Source organism: Talpa europaea, assembly GCF_964194135.1.
Source record: "Talpa europaea genome assembly, chromosome: 5".
Lineage (NCBI taxonomy): Eukaryota > Metazoa > Chordata > Mammalia > Eulipotyphla > Talpidae > Talpa > Talpa europaea.
The window spans coordinates 44,558,717-44,586,230 of NC_140071.1; the positions used below are offsets into that span (position 1 = coordinate 44,558,717).

General features: G+C 38.5%; 1 protein-coding gene across 2 annotated transcripts in view; it reads right to left on the reverse strand.

Moving 5' to 3' along the window:
- Positions 1 to 5,986: 5,986 nt before the first annotated feature.
- Positions 5,987 to 27,514, reverse strand: part of RASGRF2 (Ras protein specific guanine nucleotide releasing factor 2) — a gene marked incomplete at both ends in the record, with an annotated part of 216,684 nt that continues 195,156 nt past the window's right edge. For both annotated transcript variants that reach the window (XM_084233297.1, XM_084233296.1), the window contains 8 exons: positions 5,987 to 6,079; positions 11,252 to 11,320; positions 11,881 to 11,998; positions 13,342 to 13,421; positions 18,457 to 18,654; positions 21,215 to 21,299; positions 23,487 to 23,590; positions 23,875 to 23,935. In XM_084233297.1, the coding sequence (XP_084089423.1) occupies positions 5,987 to 6,079; positions 11,252 to 11,320; positions 11,881 to 11,998; positions 13,342 to 13,421; positions 18,457 to 18,654; positions 21,215 to 21,299; positions 23,487 to 23,590; positions 23,875 to 23,935 (808 nt within the window). The remainder of the gene's footprint in view (positions 6,080 to 11,251; positions 11,321 to 11,880; positions 11,999 to 13,341; positions 13,422 to 18,456; positions 18,655 to 21,214; positions 21,300 to 23,486; positions 23,591 to 23,874; positions 23,936 to 27,514) is intronic.

Consider the following 27,514-nt stretch of genomic DNA (forward strand, 5'->3'; position numbering starts at 1 on the left):
GGTGAGTGGGTGGGTGGGAGTGGAGGTCAGGAATAACTTCCCAGCCAAAGTAATTCTCTTTCAGAGTATCCTACTTTTTAGATCACAACCCAAAGCAAAAAATATTTTTTCCTTTTGTGGGGTCTAACTGAGAGAGTGCATGAGGGAGACTGCTGGGGGCTGGAAAGGTTTCTGATTTGGGGATGATTGTATGGGTGCACAGATGTGTAGAGATTTCTCAAATTTACATTTAAGATACAAGCACTTGATTGTATATTGGTCATACTTCAGTTAATACGTATGCCATCATTATGGCCTAGCTTATATTGAATTGGAATTTTTACAAAGTGGCATCCTTTCTACATATGATATACTTATTTTCTAGCTTTTTCTTCTATTTTGTTAAATTATAGATTGGACCAACCAATCTATAAGGACTCCTCTATAAGGAGTCCCAGTTTGGTGGACTATGGTCTCTTGAGCCTCTAGGGGGCTCCCCTAGTGGAACAGGCAGTTAAGTGGGGTATGTGGGCTGACAGGTGCCAGCTGGCGGCTCTGCAGATTGGGGGTTGGGAGAAGGAGTCTAGGCTCATTTCTTCCAAAATAGCTCTGAACACACATTTTCAAGTCAGTTCAGACACCTAGTGAAATAAGTCCAGTGACCCTGAAATAGTCCAGATTCTAGATCCATAAAACCATAAGGTTTTCACCAGCATGGAAATGCAGACTAAAGCATAGCAAAACAAACTTCATTTTCTTTTTTCCCAATTCCCTACTAATGGATACTCAGCTCCTTCCCTAATACACACTTCACAAACCTTCACACATCTTACCTTAAACCCTCATCTTTTACAGTGAGCTAAGGTTAGAAAAGCTGGTAAGTTAGGACATTGTTGTGAAAAGGTTGTGCCACTCTTCTTTTGGGGACCTGGTCATCTTCAAGCATATTATAAAGGTGGCATGATAGGGGTGGGAACCTCTACAAATGACTACAGCAGAAATGCCAGATTTCTGAAAGTCTTTCAGACTCCATCCCTGTCCTATGCTATTTCTTCCCTTCTCAGTATGCTCAACTCCCTTCAAAGTCTGGGGACTCCACCCTTATCTACTGGCTAGAGTGACCACACAACTGGCTCTTGCCATAGGGCCAGAAACACAACTGCCATATCACTTGTTTATCATAAAGAAATCTCTTATTCTTAGACTTACCTTACTCTCTTATCCATTCCTGAATCCAACTGGAGCCTGGGTGTGGAGGAACCAGATATGACCATCAGCAAGGGCAGTCTCTCATGAGATGAACAAGTAATAAGGTCAAAGGAATCTGGGTTCCTGAGAACCCCATCAGCCTGATTGTTCAGTTGGGAAAGGAAGCTCATGGGATAGGAAGGACCCACTTTCTTCCTTTCCTCAGTCCTCTTCTGTGCTCAACAGCTACATGCACTGTGATTTCTTCGGTTCAAAATGTTATGACTTCATCTGCTTAACAAACGTTAAAGTATTTTCAGATATATTATTCCTTGTAGTCAATTCTAGGGGGCAGATATGAGTCTTATTTTATAGATGAGGAACTTCATCTCAGATTACTCCAGTGACCATCCAAGGTCAGAGCTAGCGCTGGCTGGACTAGCTGTCCCCTTCAATGTCTTTTCTTCTCTCTACAGTCTGTTCACAAGGATTGAGCTGCTATTACAGGATCAGAACTCCTTGGGTAATAATAGAGAGCTCTCTATGCCTGGAGGTACTCAAACATAAGCTGAGGACATCACAGGAGATTTGAGCATTGGAAAGAGCAGAACTAGATAATCCTTAGTATCTTTTTTCTGAGAATTTTAGAATTTTATCAAATTTTAGAATTTCAGCAAATTCTATGATGTTTAAGTACCTGCAACATGGTTTCTACTAAACTTCTTAGCCCTTGAACTCTAGAAATAAAATATATATATATATATATATATCTGAATGAGCCCATTGCTATGAAGAAGACAGTGTAGAAAAATGCAAAAAGAAGTAACTGAAGAGACCAATGAAATGTCTGAGATTCAAGAAAGGCAATGTTTAATTTTCATATAGGCATAAACCACACCTCATCCAGCAAGTGTTAGGCCACAGCACGAACTCCTCTTAGAGTCCCAAATGTTAGATTTACAAAGTAATTACACACAAACAATATACTTCTCAGAAAAACACAGGGTTTGTTCATCACACACACAAATAACAAAGAACTACATTTAAATCCTCTACAAAAGAAAGATGAGGTTGGTAATCATGTTACCTCACAGTTGGATAACACTTTATGGTTCACATCTAGTCCTCATGACAGCCCTATGAGATGCGGAGCACAAGAATTACTATTAACTCCATTTTGCAGATGAGGAAACTGAGGTTTAGAGAGGTTTTATCACTGGGTTATCCTTTCCCAGCTTGTTGATGCAGATCTGACCCCAGGGCACAGGGCTGGGAAGTCTAGTTCAGTCCTTTATAAAAACTGCTTTTCTAGGCAATATGAAATGAGTGTGTAAAAGATAATGGTTCAGCCTCATAAAGTAGAACTATTATTTTTCTTGAACAGGTGAGATCAAGTACAATCAACCCTAATGTTAATATCATGCTGTATGGCAGCCAGGATGAATAATTTTCTGAATTTATTCATGTTTTTTATGCCTACAATAAAATAGTTGTTTTCTACTTTACTCTGTCCCACCTAACAGACACAGAGAAATGATACTCTGATTAGATTTCATGGACCCAAGTCTTATTACCAGGGTTCATATAGTGGCATCTATAACATCTATAATCAAGTCATTATTTAAACTTATAATCTATTATCTTGCTGAAATAATAATGACTCTTACTTATTTATTCCTTTTGACAGTGGACATTAGCCTGGCTCTATTTTTTAGTTATAAATAATATGGTATCTTTTATCCCATTTTAATAGTAGTAAAAGTAATAAATTTTACAGTTTGGATTACAAATTGTTATACTTGAAGGCAACGAGAAAGATTTTTTTCAGGGGTAATAAAATCAAATTTTAAAAGCAAAGCAAAATAATTTAAAATTCTTTGTTTTAAAATAAAACGCCCAAATCTCTCATATAAAATATTGACTTAAGGAATTTGTCTCAGTAGCAAAATGGGTTGCCTTAGTTATTAGCCAAAGCTCCCCCCCAAAAAAGTCCCAAAATAATTTCATTGACAGTACAAAATGTGGGTATTCATCTGAAAGCATGAAATTGGATTTACTTCTGATTTTCTAGGCTGATTTTGCAGTAATGTAAGTATTTGCTACTTGGCTGTTAGAGGCTAATCTTCCATCGACTCTTATAAATGGGTCTCAAATAATGGAACATGGGCAGATGCAGCTGGGTGTGCACATCCCAACAATACACACAAACTTGCAAGGCAGAAGAGGACAGGTGCTTCAATAATCAGAAGAGACACCACAAATACTTTTGGGGATTTTAAATGTGACTAAACTGAGGTTGTTTTTTGTTTTTGTTTTTTTTTAAATGTGTGTTCCTATCTCAATTGCCCCTGAAATGACACAGGTCATCAAAAGGAACGCCTTTGTAGGCAGAGTTCTCTTTTCTCGCAGCTCCTGTTAGGCTTCAGACTCTGAGAAGCAAGAAGGGCATATAACAATAAAACACTAAAGATCAACATAGCAATTGATAGTGTCATAGCTGACCACTGGGGGGCACTTCCAACATTCTGCAGAAAACAGGTGTGAGAGCTTTGTCAACAGTTGAGGAAAATCTTCCCTCCAAAAGAGGAAGAGCATTTGTAAATATCTTTACTTCCTATTTTTCTTTAATAAGAATGACTGGAGCATTTGGGTTAAAACTAAGAGTCTAAGCTTCCAGGGAAGGTACATTCAGAGCCACCCTCTCATTCCAGAAGACTGGGGGCTCCAAAGCAGAGTTGAATATACTGAGCTTTCCACGTGTTGTTTTGCCTGAAACTGTTACGTATGTGGCCTTTTCATTAAATTTGTTGTTTTTAGTTCAACAACCAAAACTATGTTTTGGAGATGAGAAGGTTAACCTTTCCTTTTCTTCTGTAAGACCTTGAAGTGCTAGGTGCAGTTGACATGTATCAGTTCAAACCCTCAATTTCTGAACACCGAGAAATAAATTGTAAGCTATGCATGGTTAGGATCCAAGCAACCCATGCTTCATATCATGCATTAAGATGCATCAACCTCTTAGGTGAAATTAAAGAGAACAAGCAACTTTTTTTAAAAAAGAAATTAAGCATCCATCAGTAACCCTTTTGGGGTTTAGTGCTACACTGTTGGCTAACATGAGCTATTGAAAATATTTTTGATTGGCCTTCAAATATGACAAATATTTTCTTTTACTTATAGGATATTTCACTATGTAGTTATGTACAGAGATGGCCCTTACCATGCAGGGAAAACATACATTCTCCACCTCTTGGTAATTATCAATGTCAGTGCTCCCACTGGGTCTTATGCGCCAGCAAGTTGAAGTCATTAGTCAGCCATTAGCTTAAACAACATAATTAAAGTGCAAAGAAAGGGAAAACACACAGGTCATTTTTTCATTGTCAGCATCAATACATTTCATGCCTCTAAGAGAAAATGTCAATAGGTGCAATAGGTTGGGGTAAAAATAACAATATTTTCTCTTCCTTTTTTTTAAAGCAGAGGTCTCCCTGAGAAGATAAGAGGGAGGTAAACATGAACTAGCCCTATTTTTTCAACAACTGACAATCCTGGGGAAAGCCCTGTCACTTTCCCAACCCAAGGTACCAAGACTAACCCCTGCATTTGGTTTGTGATGTGAGAGCTATTGAGTGATTGGGCCCATTTTTCATACGCTTAAAAAATTTTCACTCAGAAATATCTCAAAATCATTTTTTAAGCAAAGAGGATTGGGGAAGAACTGTCTACCAACAGTACATGGAAGCATGGGTTCTAACAAAGAAAATTCCACTAGATAATTTAAAAAAATACATCCAATGTTAATAGAGAGCCTAAAAATGGTTTGTGTAAATCAGAACGGATTCTCACAGTACTAGGAGGGGGAAGAAGAGAGCAACCATAACAAGGTGCAGAGATGATTTTTAAGTCTATCTGTTCACTAAGTATTGAAACCACTCTTCCCAACAGCACTTTGTGACTTTCTGTCTTATTCCACAGTTTTGTCGGTGAGGTGTACAGGCACCTTTTCCAAAACGCTGCACCTACCTCTCCAAGGGTGCTGGCTTCTGGCGCACCACAAACTTCAGGAAGAAGCCTCCACCCCACCCACCTTAAGCAGCCACTGGTTGGAATCCTTTGGGGGCAAAGTCTACTGAGTTTTTAATTAAGGAAATGTTTCATACAAGTTCATTTTCATCAAGTTCATTTCTATTCTGTCCTGTCACCTAAACAGTAAAAAAAGCAGCTTCAGAACATGCCATTCCTCCAGTATAAATATGTATAATGCACTGAAGACCATGCACATGCTGTAGACTGAAATCGCCTATGTGTCAACATATCCCTATGAAAGAAGCCTCGGCTTTTCTGTGAAGCTTGTCAGGAAGGAATGTCACAGAAGCAGTTCAGTTCTGGTAGGTGCACCCAGGCCAGTAAAGTGCCAGAGAAACATCGAAGAAGGTCTTGTCCATGGATTCTTTGCCCCTAAGTCTAACAGAACGTGGGGCAGGGTTTGAAATATCACTTCTTACCTGCTTCATTAACATGGTCACCAGCATCTACCATCTTACATTCCCTTAGGCAAAATGTGTCATCTGCTTGATTAAATATGCATCTTTTCACCTTCCCACCCAAGCCTGAAGCTTCTGTTTTTGATGCCCCAAAAGCTGGGCTTCCCTGGCTGGAGACAGAATTCAAGTTCAGTTCTGTCCTCTTTGGTGGACAAAGGAGACTGGCTTCATTTCCCTCCATCCTGGCGACACTGTGGGAGGCATGACATGCACAGTACTATCCATCCTGCTTTCCATGAAAACTCCATGGACTCAGGGGTAAAGTCAGATCTTCAAGCAGGGAGTCGGGGTTCAATTTTTAGTGACAGCTCATACAGCGTATCTTCATCTATGATGAGGGCTTTGTCAAGTAAGTACTGAGTGACCTGGAGGAAAAAGGAAATCCTAGCTTTTAGTTCTTTCAGAACACAAGGTTATATATATTCTGAATGGAATCTGCCATAATTCAACACTTTCATTGAAACATTAACAAAGTAATAGTTTGATGAGTTTTGGCAAATGTATATACCCATGTAATTTACATATGTCACCCTATAGAATGACTTTGTTACTCCAGAAGTTCTCTCTCAGTCAATCTGATTCTAGGCGTAATCACTTTTCTGATTTCTTGCATTAAATATTGCTTTTGTCTATTTTAGAAATTCATATGAATGGAGTCAGAAAGTATATATTCTTTGGTGTCAGCTCCTTTCACTCGATAGGTTTTGAGATTCATCCATGTTGTGGCATGTATCTGTAATTTGTCCCTTTTTGTTGTTGAGTAGTATTCCATTGTCCAGATATGCCACAATTTGTTTATATATTCATCTGTTGATTAACACATAGGATATTTCCAATTTTTGGCCATTATTTAAAAATGCTATGAACATTTGTGCAAGATTTTTATTAAGCATGTTATTATTTCTACCTTGGATAAATACCTAGGTGAGCAATTGCTGAGTCATAACATAGATGCATATTTAATTGGCCATTTTTATTTCGTCTTAGGTGAATTACCTGTTTGTAATTTTTCAGGTTTTCTACTGAGTTGTTTATGCTTCTATTATCAATTTAAAGGAAAATTTTTATCTTTCTCTTTGTTTTACATGTTACAAATATTCTTTCTTACTCTATTGCTTGTTATTTTGCCTTTTAAAATAATTACCCTTTGTCATACAGAAGGCTTTGATTTTGATATAGAATGTTATTTTCCGTTTACAAATTTTTCTTTCACAGATTTTCTATTCTGTGCTTGACAAAGTCTTTCAAATCCAAAATTCATGAATATTTTATTCAAATAATGTGAATATTTCTTTTTATATTTAGATAATGGATTCATCTGAAATTTATTTCTGTGAATGGTATAAGATAGAGAGCCGGAGTTCCTATGCAATTTGTTGAATGGTCAGTGTTTGGCACAGTCTTTAAATGCTTTCCTTATCCCATATCCAATTTTCTGATAGATGAAATCTGTATCTGGACTTCATTCTGTTCTACAGAATATATTTCTGTGCCAATATGGTTCTGTTTTATTCATTATAGCTTTAAGATGTTTCTGTATCTGGTGTAAAAGCTTTTCCTTAGTCTTCATTTTTCAAAAAGGCTTCATCTGTTTTTGGCCTTTGTTCACTTATGCATTTCAGATAAATTTGTCAAGCTCCATGAAAGACCCTAATGATATTTCAGTAAAATCTCAATGAATTTATAGATTGAGGACAATATGATAGCTTTATAATATCAAGTTTTCTGATTCATGAATATTATGTATCTCTGATTAGTACTTCTTTTGTCTTACAGCTTATAAAGACCTTATTTATTTCTTTTTTTTAATATGTAAGACTTTTTTTAAGATTTATTTATTCATTTATACAAGTACTGGGTACAGTCAGAAGCGCGGGAGGGTGAGAGAAGAGCAGAGCAGGCAGACTGACGAAGTACACTGCTGAGGGGAGCAGCGGAGGGCAGGAGAGGTCTGCGCACCATATGGGACCCTCACCCGGTGGCCGGGGATCGAACCAGCGTTGCAGAGGCTGCAGGCAGCTTCGCAACCCAGGGCTCAACCGCTGCGCCACTGGGGAGGCCCAAGACCTTATTTATTTCTTGTTCTACTTAATGGTAGGTATTATAGATTTTGTTGCTATTTGGGTGAGATTTTTTTCTATCACATTTCAATAAATTCTTACCATGTTGAATACTGTTGGCTATTAGATGTCACGTTGCCACATTTCCTTAAAGATTTTGCAGTTTTTCCTTTGATTTTGTAGGTAGCTAATCAAATCATCTGTGGATAATAGCACTTAATCTTTACCTTTCACAATTTATAATTTAACTTCTTTTTTGCCTTATACATAGCTAGTTTTTTTCCCCAGTCAACCCTGATTATTAACAGTGACTGGGACAAACTTGTCTTATTCTTGACTTTAGTTAATTCAAGAAATATTTATTACTGAGTCTGATCCAGGCACTGTACATGATGCTGCCGGGGTTATAACAAAACAGACAGGATTTTGGCTCTCATCTGTGGTATGAATATGTACACTATCACATAAATAAATGTAAGATTGTAACTCCAGTAATTGCTACTAGGAGAAGTACATAGTGCAATAAAAGTTTATAGGGAGGGGGTGGGGAAAGTTAGGGAAGATATTCCTGAGAAAGTCATATTTAAGCTGTGTACCAGTTAACCATAATGAGGAAGGAAAGGCACCCCAGACATAGGGAACATACATATAAAGGCCTTGTGGCTGAAAGAAATAGGACAAAAACAAGAGGCTATTAAAGAAGAGGATGTCTCTTAGTATTGGAGTAGGAAATTGCATACAAACATGTATATGTGGAAGGAAGAGAGGCTAGAATAATCTGTGGTGATGGGATGGAATTAGAGGCATCAATATGCACTGGTGTTTCGCTTAATGCAAATATAGTTATATAGATATATTTATAAATATGTGTAAATGCATAGCTTAGTAAATACATATATATTTTTGTATGCAATCTGTTGACAGGGTCTAACAGAAACAATACCTAGTAGCAAAGAACACATCTAGTATCCATTGCTGGATTCTAACACAAATCTCCAATAATAGGAACTAGGGCTTCTGGAAGAAATAACTGATTCGAGAACTAGGAAACTAGGCCAAAAATTTACAAGATGGGTCCAGAGCATCTTATAATGGCTGAAAATAACTAAAGATAAAGGTGGAAAAGGAGGGAGGAAGGGGAGGAGGGAGGAAGGAAAAACCCCATATTGACAGAGGTTTGTCAGAGAATCAATGGAAAGAGTATCTAGTGGTCCACATGATACCTGCAGCAACAAAATAAAGTATTATTGGGTTAAAGTCCAAAGCATAAAATAAATATCCAACCGTTCATACGGATATAAATGACTAAGTAGACACAAATCTCTTAAACAGAATTATTTCAAATAATTTATATAGATATTTTTCCCTCAAGGAGTGGGGAGCATAAATCCTCACTCCTTAGGTGTGGACTGCACATGTTAACTTCTTTCCAAAGAGCACGGTATAGGAAAGGAGAAAATCAGAGTAATCTTACAATGGAGAAGATGACAAACACCGCCTCAGTCATGTGATCCAGGTTTAATCAGCAGTCACAATTGCAGTCACAAACTCTGTTACTAGAATGCACCCTTGATGTGATGAGAGGAGAATGGCACTTTACTTGTGATCTTCCTCCCAAAGACCCATAATACAATATAATCATTAGAAAATCAACAGACAAATCCCAACAGTAAGTGATCCTATAAAATATATGATCAGTATACCTCAAAACTTTCAAAGTTATCAAAAATAAGGAAAGTTTAAAGTATTGTCACAGCCAACAGGAACCTTGAAACTAACGTCATGTGATATCCTGAATGCAATCCTGGAACATGAAAAGGACATTAGCTGAAAATTAAGGAAATATAAATAAGCTTTGATCTTTAGTTAATAATAATGTATGAATATTTGTTTGTTACTTGTAACAAATACATCATACTAATGTAGGATGTTGATAATAGGGAACAATATTAGGGGATTCTTCTGTACTACCATCTCAATATTTCTGTAAAGCAAAAAAAGATCTTTTTTTTTTCAAGAGTCTCTGATAAAATCAGCCAAAATTTTATTTTCTTAAATGACCAATTAGAAGTCTACTTCAGGTTTCAGATATGAAGTGCTAATTTCTTTCTTTCTTTTTTTTTTTTTTTGAGCCGTTTTCATCTGTCATGTATTTTTTTTATTTAAATATTTTATTTTATATAATTCTTACATCTTTTTTCATCTTTGCACAATGTATGCATTTTCATTTTGGTTATATTCCCCATACAATTGCACCTCCCCCTTATTTTGACACTAGTCCTTCCTTTCCCCATCCTGCCCTCCCCCCCACCTAGTGTGTCTCTGGTTTATGGTTGCTTGTTGATTTTGATTTTTACTTTGTATTGATTAGAGCTGTGTGGTGATTTCTTGAACTACTAAACATAGAGCTTCCATATGATCCAGCAATCCCACTCCTAGGTATTTACCCAAATGACACAGAAACAGTAATTCCAAAGGGCACCCGCACCCCTATGTTTATAGGAGCACTATTTACAATAACTATGCTATGGAAGCAACCCAAATGCCCCCAAATAGATGACTGGATCAAGAAGATGTGGTACATATACATAATGGAATATTACTCAGCAATCAAAAAAGATAAACACATGCAGTTTGCAACAACATGGATGGAGCTAGAAGGGATCATGCTCAGCGAAATAAGTCAGAAAGAAAAAGAAAAATACTGGATGGTCTCACTCATAGCAGGAATTTAGAAAACCTAAATAAGAGACCAGGAAAAAAAAAGATCTTTAAAAAGGCCAGTTGAAATAGAGAATGGAAGGGGGTATATGGCATAAGATGAATTTTGAGAGATAATATGAGACCACATAATATAAGACTTCTGGATACATCAAGAATTTTTTTTTCCCTGTAGCAGGGACAGCTCTCCTCCTAAGGCTGCCCACTTATGGCTATACAGGCCTCTCTTTTAGCAAACCTGTCCCTTTCAGGGACAGCTCTTTCTGCCCACTTGAGTCTATGTAAGTGTCCTTTATTCTTCTCCCCCTTTTTGTAATAAACATGTTTTTTGTATATTATAAAAAAGATTTTTTTCTGTATTCCAATAGTAATAGGAAGCCAATAAAATACTTTATGCAAAAAGGGGGAGACATACTCCACCTTGTGTTTCAGAGGTATCTCTCTGCCTGTAATTGGTAGAGTGCATTTTGGATTCTAGAGTGAATGCAAGTAGACCAGGGAGCTTGGACTAGAAGAGCTGGTGGTGAATCAATAGATTGATGAGAAATACATGGTGTAAAATCAACAGAACTTTATGAGAAATTGTTGTTCTTTTTATTTCCTTTCTCAATGAGAGTGGCCAAAGATTTATCTGTTTTATTGGTCTTTATGTGAGTCAGCTTTTGGTATTATTGATCAACTCTACAACTGTTTCTTATTCATTAATTTCCACTTTTTTCTTTATTAATATCCTTACAACTGCACAATCAATATTACCTTTGGCTGATGGTCTATTCGATAGGAAGTCTGCTGGAACTGGCGTATCTCTCTGATGATGTGTGATATCTAGAGAAATAACAATAAAAGTATTTTTTTTGTCCTTTAGCATGTTCTTCTGGGGGGCCCATCCCACAGGAGGTAGGTAGGTAGTTTCATGAGGGATGTGAAGCCTTGCCAGTTCATTCTCTATGCTCAGGGCTTTCTTGCCCATCATTGAACTGGCAAAATGGTAATAGCAAAAAGCCACTGAATTCACAATCAGGGGAACAACTGCCTCTGGGTGGCCTCAGGTTCAGGAGTGGCAAGTTCTGGATGCTATTGTTGATGGTCTCCTTGCTTCTAACTTGATGCTGAAAACCCAGCAAGAAAACTATGGCATCTGTCTATCATTTGTCAGTCTTAAAATGTCATCCCTGAGGCTTCATTACCCATCCACATTGTCCAAACTGCAAGCTGAAATGGCACTGCCAGTAATCTCTGCAATCTGCTAACATCAGCTATTAGAATCAGTGTCCACCAATTCTTCCATCTCAAGATTAAAAAGCAAACTATAACTTTCATGATAGCCCCTTCTTTATAAGCCACTGATGTCATTCACACAAGGTGATTATGAAGTTATGACCTACCATCCTCATCTTGGAGAAATTGACAAGGCCTTCCTCAGTAAAGTTAGGTGTTCCTTCTTCAATAAATGCCAAGTCTGTCAGGTACATGCCCAGATAAGGAACAGCTGGGGGGTTACAGCTGCAAGACCAAGAGGCACTGTTCTCATATTCATTCAAACAAATGTTGATTTCCCTCCCATTCCCCAGTTTAAATAGGAAGCAACTATACTGCTTCTACCCTAAAAATTAAAGTATTTTAATTCCATTTTCAGAAACACACTCATAATATGCAGTCTTAAATACATCTCATAATACCAAATTACAGCCCATGCTTTAGTATGTGTTTGAGACAACGGCATTTTCAAACAACAGAATTCTTATAGACAAACCAAAATATTTGCTAGCAATACTTATTCTGCAAAATTTGTAAATTGGCCACACTTCTCTGAAGGGCAAAAACATGTAGGGAAACCCCTATGTCTTCACCTCATTAAAGTGTAAATGTTCAACTTTAAAGAACTGGGTGGGAAAATCAATGTGATTAGAGTTTGTAAATTTTATTTTAGTATTAAAATGTTCTAGAAACTGTAGACTTAACATTGCAAATGCACACTGAAATGAAACCTTTGGTGTTTTTTTGTGTGTGTGCATGTGTTTTGGAGGGGGCAGCACACCTGGTCTTCTTGGAGTCTGGATAGGGGAACATAGGCTTTTGATCCAGAGAGAGCTGAGTTTGAGTCCCACCGACCAAGTTACTGATAAGGGGCAAACTCAACTGCAGTTTCCTCCTCTGTAAATGGAGACAACATCTCTATTTCTTTAGATTGTTGTGAAGTTTAGATAAGACACATCAAGCACTCAGTATGAAGTGTGTCATTTAGTGTAACTATTTAGTGCATAGTTTTTGTAAATTATTGTTGTTATTGCTATTGTTATTATTACTATGAGTTTTTCACTCACAGCATCACAGAATTAAAGCTTTTCAGAGTAAATGTCAAGTCCATATGATAGATCATATGAAAACCAGTTGTAGGAGAACAGTCTAGTCACTCTCTGTTTTTCTTTCAATCTCTGTGTTTATAGGTGTGTGTGTAAAGAGAGAGAATGATCCAATAATAATAATAGTAAATAATAAAATTCCCAAATAGATAACAATTATCAATTGGTATTAGGATATTCAAATTAAAAAAATCACATGAAATCATTGTACTTAGATTATGAAATATGAATCAGGAAACTTTTTTATAATAAATAGTTGATTAATTGTGGAGATGCTTTCTTATTTTGAATACTCTGCATGACCATGCCCATAAAACACTACATGCACAGTATTCCAAATGAAAAGGGAAATCAGAAAAAGACCTTGGTGATGAAGCTATTTCCCATTTGTTTTTCTTTTCAAAGAAAAGGAGATAGGTGCTATTCAAATTATTTAAATCAATTTGTGATTCAAGAGTAATTTAATAATTAAGATAGACATACTTTTTAAGGGTTTCTCTGAGGTTTTTAAATCTTCCTTCAGATGAAACAGTCTTCTGAAGCTTGTCCATTAGTGCTTTTGTCTGGAAAGAAACAAATAACTTAGTATGTCATTAAAATTCTCCTGTGGTTTGATAAGAAAGTAAGTTGCCAAAAGATGTTCAATTCTCTTCTCAGTGGCAGATGCTGGTAAGTTTGCCACATAGTTGTGATGTGATATGATTTTCAAAGTGTAGACTTGGGGTATTATGCTTGCATTAGTTTTTAAAAATGAGGAACATGTAAAGAAGAGAAAATGACTACATTACTCATTTAGCCAAACAGAGGGAAAAAAATGTAAAGATTAGAAAAATCATAATTCCAGGAAACTTGAGAACTTAAAGAACTGAAAAGTGCATTTCAGATGCAGAATCTTGAAGAAGGGGCTTCATGTTAGAGTTCTCATTATCAGTCTTTATGAGTGTTAATGTGAAGTTTTCAAAGCACAGATATAGTTGCTTCACCATTGACCAACCAATATCCTCTACTCCAAATCCTTTCTTTTATGATCTTCATCAATTTGTTTAGAAAGGATAACTGATAGTTACCAAGAAATGAAAATGTTGAAATCGGTTTGGAGTTTCTTACAATGACATAAGAGGAAAGGTAGGGTGACCCTTGGAGATGACAACCCACTTTCAATAATATCCACACCCTAGGAGAAGCCCTTGAATAAGGTCTACAGACTACTCTGTCTCAGCCTGGAGAGGTACTGCACAACCTCATGAGAGCTGTCAGAATGACTCAAAGGGATAGAGATTTGGAGGGGAAAGGTAGGGGGTAGGCAGGCCTCTCCTGGCCCAGGAATGGTCTTGGCTCAAGAAAGCTATAGAAATACAATCTGTAACAGACATATGAAAAAATGTTCAACATCACTTGTAATCAGGGAAATGCAAATCAAAACTACCATGAGATACCATCTTACACCAGTGAGAATGGCACATATTAAAAAAAACTAGCAACAACAAATGTTGGCGAGGGTGTGGAGAAAAAGGAACTCTTCTGCACTGTTGGTGGGAGTGCAAACTGGTCCAACCACTATGGAGAGCTGTGTGGAGATTTCTGGACCTACTAAACATAGAGCTTCCATATGATCCAGCAATTCCACTCCTAGGTATTTACCCAAAGGACACAGAAACATCAATTCCAAAGAGCACCTGCACCCCTATGTTTATAGCAGCACTGTTTACAATAGCTAAGCTTTGGAAACAGCCCAAATGCCCAAAAATAGATGACTGGATCAAGAAGATGTGGTACATATATACCATGGAATATTACTCAGCATTCAAAAAAGATAAACACATGCAATTTGCAGCAACATGGATGGCGCTGGAAGGGATCATGCTCAGCGAAATAAGCCAAAAAGAAAAAGAAAAATACCGGATGGTCTCACTCATAGCAGGAATCTAGAAAACTTAAATAAGGGACCAGGAAAATGAATATAAGAAAGTGAAAATCAAAATCAACAAAAAACTATGAACCAGAGACACTTTTTGGGGGGTGGGGGGCGGGAGGGGAAGGATTGGGGTCAGAATGGGGCGTTTGCAATTGTATGGGGGAATATAAAAATAAAATTTAATATTAAAAAAAAAAAAGAAATACAATCTGTACAGACTAAATTTGGTGGGCTCCCAAATACATATCCTATCAGACTTCTGGATGTCTCCCAGACTGGACTCAGTCTGGAGAAGGAATGGCTCCAGAGCAGAAAGACTTGTCCAAAGTGTCTGAAACAGGGCATATCTGCAACCAACTCGACCTACCATGATGAAGTAAGTACAGGGCCCTGGAAGAAAGTCTATCATCAGTGCTAAAACTAATTGGAGTGATCCACAATGCAGCTTAAACTGTCTAATCCATTTATTACCTCTACTGGTAATATATTTAAAACTTGAAAATAATTTCAATTATCCTGTTAAGTGCATCATATCACTTAACTACAGAGAAGGTACAACATTTTCTTAAAGAAGATTTAAGAATTCCTTGATGTCAACTTCAGAGGTAAAAAAGAAAGAGGTGAAGACAATAGAAAAAGAAGTATGTGACAGGATTATATCCAGTGCCCATGGCTGTGGCCACCACTGCTCTATCAGGAGGCAAAACAGCCATATCAAAGGGAGCTAGCCCTTGAATTCTGATATAGCTCTTTAAATTGTTTTAAAAACAATATTCCAACACCCATTCATCTTAAAAACTTTTGGAAAACTAGGAAGTGAAGGTAACTCCTTCACTTTGTCAAAAGCATTTGCAAACAACTACAGTTAATGCCATCCTTTATGGTGAAAGACTGAATGCTTTACCTCACAAGATCAAGAACAAGGTAAGAATGTTCTTTCTTACCACTCTTATTCAACACAGTATTGGAAGGTCCAGCTAGAGCAGTACAGCAAGAAAAGAAAAGAAAAGGGATATAAGGTGCAAATAAAGAAATGATTGTATCTATTTACTCATGACATAGTTGTCTGCAAAAAATCCCAAGGAACCTATAAAAAAAAATCCAGAACTAATAAGTGAACTTAGCAAGATGGCAGATACAAGACCAGTACAAAAAAATCACTATTACTTGCATGTACGAACAACAGAAACCAAAATTAAAATCACAATAACATTTAAAATTTCTCCAAAGAATATTAAATGCTTAGGAATAAATGTAACAAAACATATAAAGGACCTACATGCTGAAAATTTCAAAATGTTGATTTAATAATTCAGAGAAAATCTAAAGAAATGGTGACATATACTCTGTGTATGACTCCACATAGTAGAGATGCCAATTCTCCCCAAATTGATTTGTTTAATTAGTGTTTAACTAACATTTAATTAATTAATGTTTGATTAATTACAATGAAAATCTCAGTGAAGTGTTTTTAGACACAGTTTTTAATCTAAGATTATATGGAAAGTCACAGCATCTACAGTAGCTAACATCATCTTGAACAGAAGAATAAAGTAGGAGGAATATAGAAAGAACTCTCAAATCTCAGGTTAAATACCAAACAATCTAATTAAAAATTAGCAGAAATAATAAGCAGACATTTCATTGAAGATGGCAAACAAGCACATAAAATATATTTAACATCACTATCTTCAAATACAATTTAGAGTCACAATGAGATATCAAAATGGCTAAAATGAAAACCAGTGACAATGCCAAGAATGTAAGGGAACTGGTTCACTCATGCATTGCTGATAGGAATGTGAAATGGTACAGCTACTCTGGAAAAGAGTTGGCAGGTTTCCTATAAAATTAAACACAAATTTATCATATGACCCAGCAATTGCATTCTTGAGCATTTATTCCAGAGAAATGAAAACTTACGTTCACACAAAACCTATACATGAGTGTTCATAGAAGATTTACTTGTAATAGCTCTAAATCAGAAACAACCTAGATGTCCTTAGGAGGTGAAGGTTAAAGAAAAGGTGGTATATCTCTACCATGGAGTATTACTTGGCAATAGCAAGGAACTAAGTATTGATAAATGTAACAACTTGAATGGCTTTTATGGGAATTATGCAGAGTTTTTTTTTAAAAGATTTATTTATTTATTTATATAAGAACCGGGGTAAGGACAGATTCACGGGATTCCTCTCACCAGAGACAGAGTGGGGAACAGAACAGGCAGACTGATGAGATACACTGCTGAGGGGAGCAGCAGGCACAACAGGAGAGGTCTGCCGCACCATGTGGGACCCTCGCTGGCAGGCCAGGATCGAACCAGCGCTGCAGAGTCTGTGGACAGCTTCGCAGCACTGCCCTCAACTGCCTGCACCACCAGGAGAGGCCCTTATGCTGAGTTTTTTAAAAAGGTGATCTTAAAATGTTTGTACTCTATTATTCTATTTATATAACATTCCTGATTAACAAAGTTAAAAATTATAGAGATGGAAAACACATTAGTGGTTGCCAGGAGTTAGGGAGGGAGAGAGCTGTGGCTCAGAGGGGGAAGTAGAAACCAGATAGTTCTGATGAAATGTCAACATAATGTCTGTTCTTTCCACCTGGAACCTTAGAGGTGGACCTCCTACAGATGCCCTTCACCAACTATGGGTGGTCACAAGGCAGGCATAGTGGTCAGTGGAGGAAAATTGGGGCTTATCATAGATCCTCTAGCCTCTGGCACCAATGGGACTTCAAGGAACCTAGAAAATTCCTCAAAACCCTTTGAGAAGGCCCAGGTCTTTATCTCTTAGTGAATGGCCAGTCTGTGCACAGGCATTGCCAAGGGCCAAGGTGACCTGTATTAGGGAGAGAGACACACCCCATGTTAGAGGATCAGCACAATCAGTGAGAGCAGAAGGAGGTGAGATCAGCCAAGCTCCCTGGTGCAGTCACCACTGGCCACTGACCACACCTACACTTGTGCCCAGTGACCAATCAACAATAGGTTACAAATGGAAACCAGAGGTGCAAACAGCCTCCTATAAGGCTGGAGAAGTCACCCCTCCCCTCACTTCAAACACACACTGACACCCAGTGAGAAGGTCAGAGGAGAAGGCAGGGGAAAATTGCTATTTAATTTGCAGCTTAAAATTATCTGAACGAAAACATAGGCATAAACAATCCGAGTCCAATCAAAACAAAATTTAGAAAGCCATCTTTCTGCACATATAAGCCATTATGCCAAAATTTTAAATCTATTACAAGCTTGATAAAGAAAAAGGTCAAGATTGAGGCCTTTGTCCCTAGTTTTTGGCCCTAAGGTATTTGTAGCCCTACTTTGGTAGAGAAAAAACTGATCCATTGACATCCTGTGTACATTTGGAATTAATGTGCTGTCTATAAATATTTAATTCAGGAAACAACGGACTGTAAACCACATTGTTTGCAGTTGTCCCAAAAAATATTATAATGAATGTTTTGGTTATGTTTTCTTTCTAAATTAACCATTTAGAAATGCACATGAGTGGAATCAATTAGGTGGTAAGAACACAGTAATTACCCACATTGGCACCTTCCTTTGGCAACTGAGCTGCTCATTTTAGTTAATTATTTCCTAATTAGTAATGTTCATCTTGGCTCTGGTCGCCCAATCTCTCCTCCCTCCGCAGCGGGATGTGCCATGGGCTAATGCTCACCTGCTTGGACACTTTGGCCCAGGTTTTCTTCAGCCTATAGATGGCACTTCTGTTTAAGGCTGAGGTGATCTCCAGTACGCCATTGTAGTTGTGTAGACACCGGCAAATGTCCGCCACTGCCACCCACTTCTCAATGGCGTTGGCGCGGGAGCTGATGTCGGCATAATTCATTATCTGGGAGGCTACCAGGTTACTCATCTGAGACAAGGAAAAAGCCAAGGGAGGCAGCTAAGAGCCAAGGCAGTGCATCATGCAGGCAAAATACCGGAATTTTCTGCAAGAATGCTAGTCTGTATTTAGGTATCCACTTTCTAAAGAGACTAAAGTCTGTAGTAATAATAACAAACTAATAAGCACCTGTTCATTCTTAGCTCAAAGAAAGAGGCTGTTTGGAATCAGCTTGTTGGGGAAAGAGGTGCTTTTGTTAATCAGTAATTTTGATGAGAAAATTATTTCCAACAATTATTAAGGAAATGCTTTAGAAAAAGCTAACCCCTGAGGAATGGCAACCTTTGCAGATCATGGGTTTCACTATTTGGGGCCTCTCCACAGGTTCGTTGGCTCCCAACAGTGTGGAGATAATCATTCTAGAAAGTCTCAGCTATGACAGAGAAAGAAAACACATTTATCCCCAAGCAAATCAAATTCTACCTGATCAACTCTCAACCCCAGAAACACTTAGGTGAAGGGGAAGAGGAAACATTCTCTCCTTGCTGATTTCTCCCAACCAACAATGAAAAGGCTATGTATATAATTCCTTTAATTAAAGCTGAAAGATAAAGAAGTGGTTTAAAAAGCTCAACACTTATAATAGGGAAAGAAAAGGGGTAGAATAGGGTTGCTAACAAAGGGAAATGTAGTCTGTAATCTGATATCCATACAGAATTGGATCCATAGGTACTTTAGATTTCACAGGGCCTCAGGATTATCAATATGAATATTCATTCCCAAGAAATTGTTTCGTATTGAACACCTAATATTCTTTCAGGTGCTGGGAATAGAAAGACAAATGGTGTCCCTGTCTGGAAGATACTCTGATCCTATTGGGGCAGGAAGTTATAGGGAGGCAGACCTAAGCAAGTAAAGGCCACACAGCACAATGCAGAACAGTCTGAGTAAAGGACTGTGAGAACATGGAGGCAGCATGGACATATGACAGCACAGAGAAGGCTTCTGGAAAGGGGCATTCCCTGCACTGAGTCCAAAAAGATAAGCAGGAGTTAGCCACTACTTTCCACCAAAAAATAAGAGCGTGTGCACAAGGACAGAAGCAGAAGGCAGGTTGTGATGGAGGACACGGCAGTCCTTAAGTAGCATCGGGGTTATCAGAGACAAGGATGACACGTGGCTGTCATAGGCTACCCTGAGCAGTTGAGACTACATCCTGAAGATGAGGGGAAGCCACTGGCTAATTTTTGTCCAAGAAAGTGATATGATTAGATTGGTATCTCCAAGAATTTGTTCCTGTGACACTACATGAGGAATGGGCTATTGGGCAGTGAGATGGTGGTGGAAAGAGTGGAGTAGGAGCTCCTGAGAGAAAGGATAAAAGGTCAAATCAAGGCTATGGGGGGGAAGGAGAGGAAAAGAAGACATAGGTACATTTGGGGTTCATTAACATGTTGGGTGTATGTGGGTGGAATGGGTAAGGGAGAAGAGGGAGTCAAAAATGATGTCTAGATTGGATCCGAGTATAATGAGGTCATCACTAAGACCAAGAACAGAGAACAAGATGAAGAAGCAGCCTTGGTCTGGAAGTGTGGATGATAATTTCCACTTGCAATCTGCTGAGGGCACAATGCAAGTGGCCATGCAAATGGAGACACGTGGTCTCAAATCTGGGGTTGAACTTCTCATTTGATTGTTCATTACATCTCATACATCACAAGGATTGTCCAGTGCAGGCTATAGAGGTCTATTTCCACAGCAGGGGCTCGCTTCTCAGAGAGTGGCTTAGATTAGGTAGCAGTGACACTGATGCTCATGTGCCAGTGTTCACTCAGTGCATTTGTACTATGCCTGTGCCCTGTGCAGAGGACTGTTTTGGGAATCAGTACTGTTGTTTTATATTTTGATTCTGAATGATGTACTAATTGATCTAAGGGGTTCCTAATATTATTTTTTTTTTTACATTATCATTGTTTTACTGTACTGAATTGCAAAGGGAACCTTCCCTTTGCAGAGGCCCAAAGACATTCCCACAATTGAGATTCCACCACAGGACTAAGAATTCAGCCAACTAAGAGTTGGTGGGCATAAAAATAACTCCATCTTACTGCTGGAGAAATGGAGTGGTGAAATGGGCCGATTACCATTGCATACAGCCACAGCAATTCAGTAATGATGCTCAGAGAGGCCCCTTCCAACACTGGAATGTGAGTTGCAGGTTCAGTAATGATGAAGAGAAAGTGCATCAATCCAACCTTATGGGCTCCCCCAGGGGCCAGCGACACATGTGATGTTTATTCCCTTAGAACCAAACTATGACCAGGAAGTAATGATGATTGTGATTAGAATAGCAACATTGAACTATATACATTTGTGAAATCTTACCAGACTTGGGCAAACTTTTTAATGTCTGGAAAGTCACTGGAAGTTATTACGTTGCTGTGAGTCTTAGAGACCTAACCTTGCCTTTAACCTTCTATCAGTTCTGTTTATAAGTGGGTGGCCAAGTTGCTTTATTTTACAGGAATCTTAAGACCTTGATATTCCTCTTCCTTTAATATGTACAAGGTTTTATTTTATGGTTACTCACATCATTGAAATGTTGGCTGGTTTTCATAATGTACGGTGTTCTTTCATTTTTATCCATTTTCATCCATCCCTGCCCAAGAAATTCTCTGAAAGTTCAAAACAGAATATAAAACAAATTAAGGATTTTTTAAAATGACAGCTATAGCCCTGAATGATTATTATAAATGTCATATATGTTAAGCCTGACATTGTCCAGTACCTACTACTACTGACCACCTCAAATGAACTTTAGCTTGACGCTAGCATTTCACCGCACAATGGCACAAAGAAAAAGACTTTTCAGTATCCAGCTTTGTCTTATAAATGTTTGGAATTTTGTCTCTATTAAGATCATTATAAGGGTTTCTCAGTAGTTGGAAAACAATGACCAACACAAAAGGAATAAAGAGGTTAAGTACTAATTCAGAAACCAAGACTATTTTCCCTGGATCAACTTAAAAAAAAATTAAACCTTTACAGAAGGCCCAAAAACACCAGCTCAACCAAAAATGTTAATCAAGAACAGGATATTTTCCTCCACTTTGTTCTGATATTCTCCAGAAACATCACAATTCCATGAGCAGAGTGTTTCCTTTGTTCTCCCCAGAGTTAGAAAAATAAGCATTTAATAAGCAAACTCCTAGTTAGCACTGTAGAGCTGGTTCATCTGAGGAAGGCAGGGACAGCAGTGAAAACTGAACCTGGTAGAAGCTCTGCCTTCCCAATAACATCCCTGCCCCATCACTTCACTCATGGGCAGGTCATCAGATCACTGCAAGCAATACATAATCAAGATAGACCACACAGAAATTATAAAATTATTTAAAAAACAAAATCTTGAAATGAAATTACTCTGAAACATGCCTAACCCAGACATGTTGACTGAATCCCTGTGCCAAATTCTTCATCCCTGAATGTCCGTGGTGCTACTCCCATTCTGCAGAACTGTTGGACACCAAGTTGTGCCAGTGCCATGAAGGAGAATAATTGGTAGATGTTCACACTGACACAGAGGGAAATAAGGAAGGGGAATGGAGAGGAAGGTCCCAAGAAGAGCCCACACCATGGGCAGCCACGAAAATTGGGGCCTTGCTCTTTTTCCTATAGAGGTTGTACTCTTCTCCCTCCTGACTTCTCTCTACTCTGGAGGGTAGTCAGGAGGCGAGGGGGCGGGGGGCAGCTATGGAGGTGGGGGAGGGGACAGTCACTGTGATTCCTAATTCCAGTCTTCAAATAGCCACTGGATTCATTCACATTCATTTTTTTCCCCACTTCATCTTCATGGCGAAGCCTACTTAAGGAAGAGGAGGGAAAGAAGATAAAATGCATAAAAGAAAAATCTGTTGTTGCATCCTCTGGCACTGCCCCTGTGTCTCTCCAGTATAGCTGTAGCTCTGACCACCCACCCTGCTGGACCCTCCATCACTACAAATGGCCTCTTCTCTACATACATGGGTCACATTCATATCTCTCACTTAGCTCCTTCCTTACTTTCAATTGAGTTACTGATTCACACAGGACCTGTGCCAACAGTTGCCACTTGTCCAAACAAAGGCTATGTTTGTCAGGTGACCAAGTATGGTAGCAGGGAGGGGGCTTAAAGTGCCTCCCCTTACTCTACATACAAGGACATTAAAAGTCTGTGTGATGAGCCCACACTCTCACAGCTTGGCAATACTTGCTGATTTTTGTAAGTGGGCGATTGTAGTGGAATTTATGGTTTTACCCACCATCAGTATTTTTCAAAATGAAACCTTGAAAATAATAAAAAATTATTATTATAAAATCATAAGTATAATTATAAAATATTAATAAAATAATAAAAATTCCAGAATTATCTGAATTCTCAATGAAAATACAGTTTCTTGGGCCTCAAACCTACTGAAATCAGGATCTCTGAGGCAGGTTTCTAGGAATGTATATTTTAACAAGTTTCCCAAGTGATTTTGGCCCACAAGAGTTTGAGAAACACACACATGCATGCACACACACATATATTAAAAAAACACTATATATACTGAGATTTATGTAATGTGAAGATATGTGAACACAAATTCACATTCTTTGGTAATGGTAATACATAGAGAATTATAAACATAACCGTCTTGTAAGCCTTCAATAATTCCAAATCAATATTTCCAACACCAGCTGGAACCAAAAGACATTCAAATGGGGCCAAACATCTTAAGATTAAGACTCACACCTCACACATGCATCTGCCTTACAAATTAAGACAAGTCTAAGCCAGCTAGTCATGCCTGCGAGGGGCCTGCAGCTGGGAGAGCGGCACTCACTCATAGGGAATGCTTCTGAAAATGATGTGGTCCAGCAGCGTGATCTGCTCAGCCAGCTCCATGGCTGACAAGGACTCAAAACACTCAGCCTTTGAATAGTCCATCTGTAAGAAATGAGGGTAGAGAGAAAGATCCCATCAACTTACTGCAGCCGCTGAAATATTAAGTCTGTCATAGTCTGGCTATGAAAGAACATGCAGAAAGCTCAGAAATATCAGCCAACTTTAATATCATGCCTTGACTGCTACACTCCAAGCTAAGTTTGGTTCATCTCATAGAGCTTTGTTGATAGAACTTAGGGTCAAACACTCAGTTATAGGCATATTGCCTGCCTTTGAGAAATACAATAGTTTGCACATAATTGTGCTGCTGGAAAAGCTGAACTTACCAGTTGAATTATATCCTCTAATTTTAGATGGATGTCATCTTGATCATCTTGTGAGAGAACCCTAAAAAAAAATCATAATTCCTCCATGTGAAGAAAATAGACATTCCAGGAATGAAATAACAAAATGCAGTTTGGTTTTCCCTGGGTGGACAGTTGAACGGTCCGGTCCAGGGCTGTGCCACCAGCTGGAGGCTGTGGAGTGGTGAGTTGGAGACCGGCAGTAACGGAGGCAGAAAAATCACACATTAAACACACAAGAGAGTCATTCAGAGAGCTGAATTATAACAAGAAGCCAACTTGTTACATAGCAGGTTGTAAAAAAAATAGCTACCATCAACATGAACATGAGGGTTACTGGGTGGACTCATTACCAAGAGGATCCTGTGAATTTGGGCATCTTGCAATATCATCAGTCAGGGAACCTAGTGGGCTGGAATGCCCATTCATGCTCTCTAACCCCTTCTTAGCTCTTCCCTGCAAATGCTGAGGCAGAAGCTGCAGAGTCACCTCCTCCCCCAGAGACAGAGAGCAAAAGCACAGGGAAGTCCCAGCGAGCAAAAATTTGAGTAACACCAGGCAGAAGACAGCAAGTACACACTCTTCCCTCTTGCTTCCCAGATGGTCTTCCCTGAGACACATTTGCTTTTCTCTCCTCACACATGGTGTTATTTGGCTAGCCATAAATATTTGTTTTGATAAGTGAGGGATGAATGAATAAATACATACCTAAGTTAATTAATAATGAAGTGGGTCCTGGTTTCAGAGTAGGAGTGATACTTCATGCCCAACACAAGTTCAGAGTCCAAGAGGATTATACTGCAAATATAGCTTACCATCTGGGCCAAGAAGCATTTTATGTTTTCCAAAATGAAGGCAAATTACATATTAAAAGTATTAAACAGCTCCAAACCAGCCTGTCTCCTGGTGGAAGCTAATTTTAAAAGAAATAATGACGTGATGTTCTGTTGTATTTTAAATGGATTAAAACAAAACTGCCCCTCTCAAAAATACATAATCAACCAAGATTGGTTACTGTCTGCCTACTATGTAACAGAGATGTCTAAGCATCTGACATACACTCTCTCCTGGACCACAAGAAATACCTTGATTAAGCATTGTTATTTTCATTTTACAGATGAGAAAACAAAAGCTCTAAGAAAATGGACTAAGTTGTCCAGGATCAATCCCATTGCTTGTTGTCCTGTGTTTGGAAGACATCTTAAGCGTGTGTTTGGAAGACATCTCTTCCACGGTCCAGCATAAAGCACACATCAAAAAATGTCAATTTCCTTTCTTCTGTCTTCCTCTTTTACCAATGTTTTTGGCAGTTTGCCAAGGAGGAGAATCCTTCTACATTATATGACTGGCTATCCTCTTCTCAGCAATTAGCCATACCATTTGGGAACAGAAAGAACTAGTCATCATATGATAAAGGGCAGATTAAGGTGAGAAAAAAAACAAATACAGCTTGGGCCTCCCCTGGTGGCACGGTGGTTGAGCCCTGGGCTGCGAGGCTGCCCGCAGCCTCTGCAGTGCCGGTTCAATCCCTGGCTGCCGGCAAGGGTGCCACATGGCACGCAGACCTCTCCTGCCGCACCTGCTGCTCCCCTCAGCAGTTTGTTTCTTCAGTCTGCCTGTTCTGTTCCCCGCTCTGGCTCTGGTGAATTCTCTCACCCTCCCATGCTTCTGACCGTACCCAGTGCTTGTATAAATAAATAAATATTAAAAAAAGAACAAATACAGCTCTCTTTTCAACAGTGATCAAGTCACACTTAAGGGTTACACATAAGGGATAAAGTGACTTTTTTTCCCCAAACGTAGGCCATTCTTTCCACTTGTCATCTAGTTACTTGGAGAAAGATGAGTGGCCACATAATATTGTACCTGTGGGAAAGATCTTTTTTATGAGGCTGAGCAATAGCCTTCACTTGGAAAGATAGTCAAGAAGTTAATTAGCTTCTATCAAATGTTCAAATGTTCCTCTTCTGAATCATCTTACTCTAATGTTCCATGGTACAGTCTTGTCCCATTATCTAAGATTTTCTTTCTTCACAGGAGCCTATTGATGCTATTTGGGCTTTGTGATGTCACCTTTTCATGATTTGAGCCCATTCTAGTTGACCACTCAAGAAGTCAATCTCTCTTTCTTTTCAGTTTGTCATCCCGGTTGTCTACAAAAAACTATGTTACATAGTTTTTGAGGTCAGTTTTAGACTATGAATGGATGATGGTATTCCTTTATGTTGACAGTGAATCTAGGACATACTTCCTATTTTACTTTCTTATCATTCTGACATATATTTAAAAATATAAACATATACATTTAACATATATTAACATAAATATTTGATATGGTAAGGTATATTAATATATCATTAATATATCATTTATTCCATCTACTACAACCTCATGAAGCAGGCAGGAGCCCTTTAAGCCCCAAGTGGAATTAATTACTACTCAGGGGAAATTCAATCAAGGATCAGTAGCTTACATGCACCAAGATTATTTTTGGCACAAATCTATTCAGTGCTTGTTGGATAGTAAAGTCAACGACCCACATACCCAGATGACCCAAACTAGAATTCAAGGTCTGAGTGCACAGCTGATGGGCTAGTGATTCCACTGATATCTATCTTAGTTCATATACTCAGGGCTAGACAAAGACTTTTTTTTGGGTGTTTTTTTTTGTTTTTTTTTTTTGGCCTCATGGGAAGAAAGATTGTTAAGATGGCAAAATGGGTGGAATAGTGTTACATCTATTCTCTGGTTGCCTCTGTGGGTGGACTTTGAATTCTCTGTGAAATGCATGGAACCAGGAGCCAAAGGAGCTGTTTGCACAACTCTGGGTTGAATGAGACTGCTCTGGGGCCCAGGTGGCACAGGGGAGGGGGAAGTGACATCTCTCTCTGTTTTTTGGTAGGGAAATGGTAACTTTAGAAGAGTGTCAGGCAGCATTCTTGACAAACTGTGGTGTTCACAGGTGGGACTGACAAGGTCTCTCTCTTGTTCTCTCGCCAGTGGCCTGGGAGTAGTGAGCTTGAATAAAGATACTAAAGCAAAAAATGACTGGGTTTGTTCCTGAGCACAAGTTTGAAACATTTAGAACACTTTGGGGAGAGGTTGCAAGGGAACAGATCTCTAAATGGGTACAAGGGGCAACCTATCAGTGCAACTGGTTTTTTGTTTTGACTTTTTTTTTTGTTTTTTAGCAAAAAAGCAGTAAGTGGGGTATGACGATGGAGTGTTTTATTGTGATGTATTCACATATCATAGATGATCCTAGCCAAAGGCTGAGAAGTGATCACATGCCAAACAATTCACCCACTTAAAGTGTACATTTGAATGATTTTTATAATATTGTGTACATTTTTATTCAACATTGAAGTGAGTTTTAATATCATTATTAGGGTTTTAAAGATTACAGTGTTATAATATTTTTGTATATGATGGAGTTGAGATTTTAACATCTAGCCTGGCTTCACTTGGGCCATAGTTCCTCGATGGCTGAAAACTTCCCATGAGCTAGCATCAGTGCTTCATAATAATAACAGCAATAATATAACAACAACAGCTATCAGTAATATCATAAATGCCTATTTATGTTTTAGGCATTGTATGAAGCATAAAGGTTAGCCACCTT